Source organism: Plasmodium reichenowi, chromosome 14 (genome assembly GCF_001601855.1).
Source record: "Plasmodium reichenowi strain SY57 chromosome 14, whole genome shotgun sequence".
Classification (NCBI taxonomy): domain Eukaryota; phylum Apicomplexa; class Aconoidasida; order Haemosporida; family Plasmodiidae; genus Plasmodium; species Plasmodium reichenowi.
In genome coordinates, this window is record NC_033659.1 from 2661136 (window position 1) to 2666336 (window position 5201).

Here is a 5201-nt window from a genome sequence, read left to right on the forward strand (position 1 = left end):
AAAAAAAAAATAAATAAATAAATAAAGAATTATATATATATATATATATATATATATATATATATATATATTTATGTATAAATGAAAAAAGAAAGAGAAAGTATATACTTATATAATAATATTTAGATTAATACTTAATAACTAAGAGTTATTATATTATATTATATATGTGTTTATAAATAATTTTTTTGTTTTTCTTATTTTTTTTTTTCGTATAATATAATAGCATTAGAAAAAGAAAAAAATATATACATATACATACATATATACATATATAAATAAATAAGTTTTACAAAAAATGAGATTTGAAAATCAGTTTAGTAAACATGATATGGTTACATCCGCCAGTGGTGTAATAGCATTATTAAATGAAGAAGAAACAAGTTTAAAGCTTTTTGGTTTAGAAAAATTAAATGCAATAGTAGATGTATATTGGCCAGAACTAGCTGATTCTATATTTAAGATAGAAGAATTATGTGAAGATGAAGATTTTGTTGGTAGAGAATTAGCTAATTTATTGGCAAGCAAAATATATTTTCATTTAGAAAAATATTCAGAAGCTTTAAAATATGCATTGTGTGCTGGTAAATTATTTAATATTAAAGAAAAATCACAATATGTTGAGACCATGTTAGCGAAATGTATAGAGAAATATGTCGAAATCAGAGAAATGCAATATGACATAGATTATAACAATCAACATAATATAAATGATGGGATTACTAATAATAACGATATTTTTAATGCATACAATAATAATGATTTAGTAGAACTTAATTCACACAATGAACTTTTAAACAAGGAAACAGATATATTCAGATTTGATATTAATAATGAAATTAATCAAAAAATGGAAATACTTGTTGATGAAATGATAGATGTGTGCATAAAAAGTAATGATATTAAAGAAGCTTTAGGTGTTGCTTTAGATGCTAGACGTTTAGATAAAGTAGAATATATAATTGCGAATGCAGAAAATAAAATAGAAATTTTAGCTCACTCAATTAATAATGAGAAACATATAAATATGAACAAATCATTTAGAAATGAGTATTTCAAATTATTAGTAAATTTATATCTTTCATTAAGTGAAGAAGAATTAAAAACCGAATATATTAACTTATGTGAATGTTTATATTATATAGATGATTATAAGAAAGTAGCTGAAATTTTATTGAAGTTATTACATAATTATCATTTAATGGCATATCAAATATCATTTGATTTAGTAGATTTTGAAAATAAAATATTTCTAAGAAATATACTAGGACAAATAAAGGAAAACTTAATACAAAATAAAGCATATTATTTTGGTGAAGAGTATTTTGTTACAACACCACAAGAAGAAAATAATGATGCATATAATAAAGAAGATGAAAGTAATGCAATAACGAATGAACAACAAGACGAAAATAATAATGAAAAGGAAGATAAAGATAATAATGATGGTAAAAATCCTGAACATAATGATAATAATAATAAACCTAATGATAAGCTAACAAATGATGAACCTACCTATAATAATAATGATGATAAGGCAATAAATGATGGCAATGATAATGATAATAGTAATAATAATAATAATAATAATAATAATAATAATAATAATAGTAATAATAATAATAGTAATATTGTTGAAGATGTATTGAAATATATCAGTAAAAAACATATATTTTATAATAAAATGAAAAAACTCTTATATATATTAACAGGAAAAGTTACAGGAAATTTATATATAGAATTTTTGCATCGTAATAATCATGCAGATTTAATTTTATTAGATACATATAAAAATATAGTAGATTCAAGAAGTAGTATTACGCATCATGGAATTGTTATAGCTCACGCATTAATGCAAACAGGAACTACTTGTGATGTTTTTCTTCGTTCAAATATTGAATGGTTATCAAAAGCAATTAACTGGGCGAAATTTTCAGCAACTGCTTCTTTAGGTGTAGTATATAAAGGACATGTTAACGAATCTTTTATTGTTTTATCTACTCACTTACCTTATAATGATGTATCAAGAGAAATTGCTAATAATATAAATGTAGGACTTGCTCCTAGTGGTGTATATTCAGAAGGAGGTTCTTTGTATGCTTTAGGTTTAATTCATGCAAATTATAACACTAATGACAAGAAGGTAAAGAATTATCTAATGTCTCAATTAAAATCAAATATGAATGATGAGGTATTGCAACATGGTTGTTGCTTAGGTTTAGGTTTGGTTTGTTTAGGAGATAGTAATGATGAAAATACGTATGATGAGCTGAAAGCAATTCTATATTCTGATTCAGCCGTTGCTGGAGAAAGTGCTGCTTATGCTATAGGTTTATTAAAATTAGGTAGTGGTGATGATAAATGTATAGACGAATTATTGGCATATGCTCATGATACACAACATGAAAAAATTACAAGAGCATGCAGTATAAGTTTAGGTTTCGTTATGTTCCAGAAAGAAAGGGAAGCAGATTCATTAATTGAAGAGTTAGTAACTGATAAGGATGCTATTATAAGATATGGTGGAATGTTTGCTATAGCTATGGCTTATTGTGGTTTATCAAATTGTAATAAACATATAATAAAGAAATTATTACATTTTTCAGTGTCAGATGTTAGTGATGATGTTCGAAGAGCAGCTGTTATAGCTTTAGGATTTGTATTATGTAATTCACCAAATCAAGTACCAAAATTTTTAAATTTGTTAATTGAGAGTTACAATCCTCATGTACGTTATGGAGCTGCATTAGCTTTAGGTATTGCTTGTTCTGCAACAGCAAATGAGGAAGCCATAAATATGCTAATGCCTTTGTTAACAGACACAACTGATTTTGTTAGGCAAAGTGCATTTATATCATTAGGTTTAATTTTTCAACAATCGAATGAACACTGTAATCCAAACTTTAAAAAATATAAAGAGGAAATAATGAAAATTTTATCTGATAAACATGAAGACATCATTGCTAAATTTGGTGCTATAGTAAGCGCAGGCTTATTAGATATATGTGGTAGAAACGCTATATCTACCTTCTTTACAAGAAGAGGTAATATTATAAGACCACAAGCAGCTGCTGGTTTTTGTTTATTCAGTCAGTTGTGGTACTGGTTCCCACTAATCCATATGATAAGTTTAACGTTCATGCCAACATGTTTGATTGGATTGACGGAAGACTTGAAGGTGCCTAAAAATTTTTCTATCCTTTCAACAAGTAATAATCAAAATTTTGATTATCCTACCTTTTTAAGTAAGGAAAAAACCCAAGAAAAAAAAGAAACAGTAACAGCAGTGTTATCTACAACTGCTAAGAGAAAAACTTTGAAATTAAAAAAACAAAAGAATGATAGCAAGATAACAAAGGAAAGAACAGCACAAGATGATAATAGTTCAGTATTATCAGATGGAAAATCTATGAAGAACTTAGAAATTTTAAGTACTGCTGCTACTATTGGTCAGTCTAGTCATGTTTCCCATGCTGAAAGCGTTGAAGGAAGTGCAAACGATGAAAACAGTCATGATCATGCGCAAGATGGAAGTAATATTTCTAATGTACAGAAAGGAAAAAAATCCGAAGCCAAAAGTAAAAGTGGAGCCAATGAAAATTCTAATAATAACACGGTAAGGAAAATATATATTAAAAAGATATCCATATAATATATATGTAACATTTATATATGATTATTTTATATTTTATTTTAATAGGTCGATATGAAAAATCCCTGTAGGGTTATCAAAATGCAAGAAAAATACATTGAATATATACCAAATAGTAGATATATCCCTGTACTTCCAACAAGAAAATCTGGATTTATTATGCTAAACGATTTAACGTACAAAAATAAAATAAAATAAAATAAAACAAAATAAAAATAAATAAATATATAGAATAAATTATGTTATAGATATATATATATATATATATATATATATATATATATATATATATATATGTGTGTGTACATATATTAAACATATTCACATTATTTATTTGCACCTTTTCTAAATGTATTTATAGGCCTTTAGAACCATCAGAATATATTGAAATAAATTTTGAAGAATCTTCTAAAAAAGAGGCACCACCGTTTGAACCATTTTCATGGAAAGAAGAAAATTAGACATTAAAATGAAATATACATATATATGTATATATATGTTCAATATATTTTTTATATTTATATGAAACATATTAAGTATTAATAATATAAAGAAAAACTTCTTTTACATTCTTTTTTTTTTTTTCTTACATATTTTTATTTTTATAAAATAAAAAATTATTGATTTTTTTATTTTTTTTTTTTACTTCAAACTTAAAGAACAAGAAGTTACATATGTTCAAAAATTGAGCAAAATAATATTTTGAAAAAATATAATATTTAAGATTTTATTAAAAATAATTATGAACTTATTAAAATATATATATATATATATATATATATATATATAATATAATTAATATTATAAAATGTTTATATTCTATTATATTAAAATATTTATTTGCATTTTTTTTTTTTTTTTTTTTTACTTTTTTTTTGAATTTATCATTGTATATATTATTACATAAAAAATATATATATATATGTTAATTTTTATTTTATTATTAAAAGCTTTAGTTTTTTAATTATTTATTAATTCACTTAGTTTTTTTTCTTTTCATTTTTTTTACTTTTTAATTTATAAATGGATTAGTAATGCTTTATACAAATCAAGATATACAAAATACATTACAATTAAATATGTACATATATTTTTTTAATAAGAATTTTCTTTTATATATAATAGGAGAATAAACAGGAACAGCTAAATATGATGTTTACTATATAAGTTTTAAAGAAAAAGAAATTTAGGAAAGAAAAAAAAAAAATTCTTATTAAATTTTATAATTTCCCATGAAAGGGATTAATATAATAATGTTATATATATTAAAATCATAATAATTTAGAAATATATGTAAAATATCTACAATTATTAAATATGAAAACTATTTAAAATTATATATATGATTTATAGAGTTTTCTTATATTTTTTTAGACATATAATATAAAAAACAGATGAAATAAAAAAAAAAAAATTCTTTAATAAATAATTAAAAAACTAAAGCTTTTAATAATAAAATAAAAATTAACATATATATATATATTTTTTATGTAATAATATATACAATGATAAATTCAAAAAAAAAGTAAAAAAAAAAAAAAAAAAAAAT

The 5201-nt window shown here is 22.4% G+C and overlaps 1 protein-coding gene across 1 annotated transcript; it reads left to right on the top strand.

Moving 5' to 3' along the window:
- Window positions 1-298: 298 nt before the first annotated feature.
- Window positions 299-4113, top strand: PRSY57_1465500 (26S proteasome regulatory subunit RPN2, putative; the record flags this gene model as incomplete). Its single annotated transcript, XM_012910251.2, has 3 exons — window positions 299-3616; window positions 3701-3828; window positions 4014-4113. 3 exons carry the CDS (start codon window positions 299-301, stop codon window positions 4111-4113), a joined length of 3546 nt encoding a protein of 1181 aa, XP_012765705.2.
- Window positions 4114-5201: the final 1088 nt, after the last annotated feature.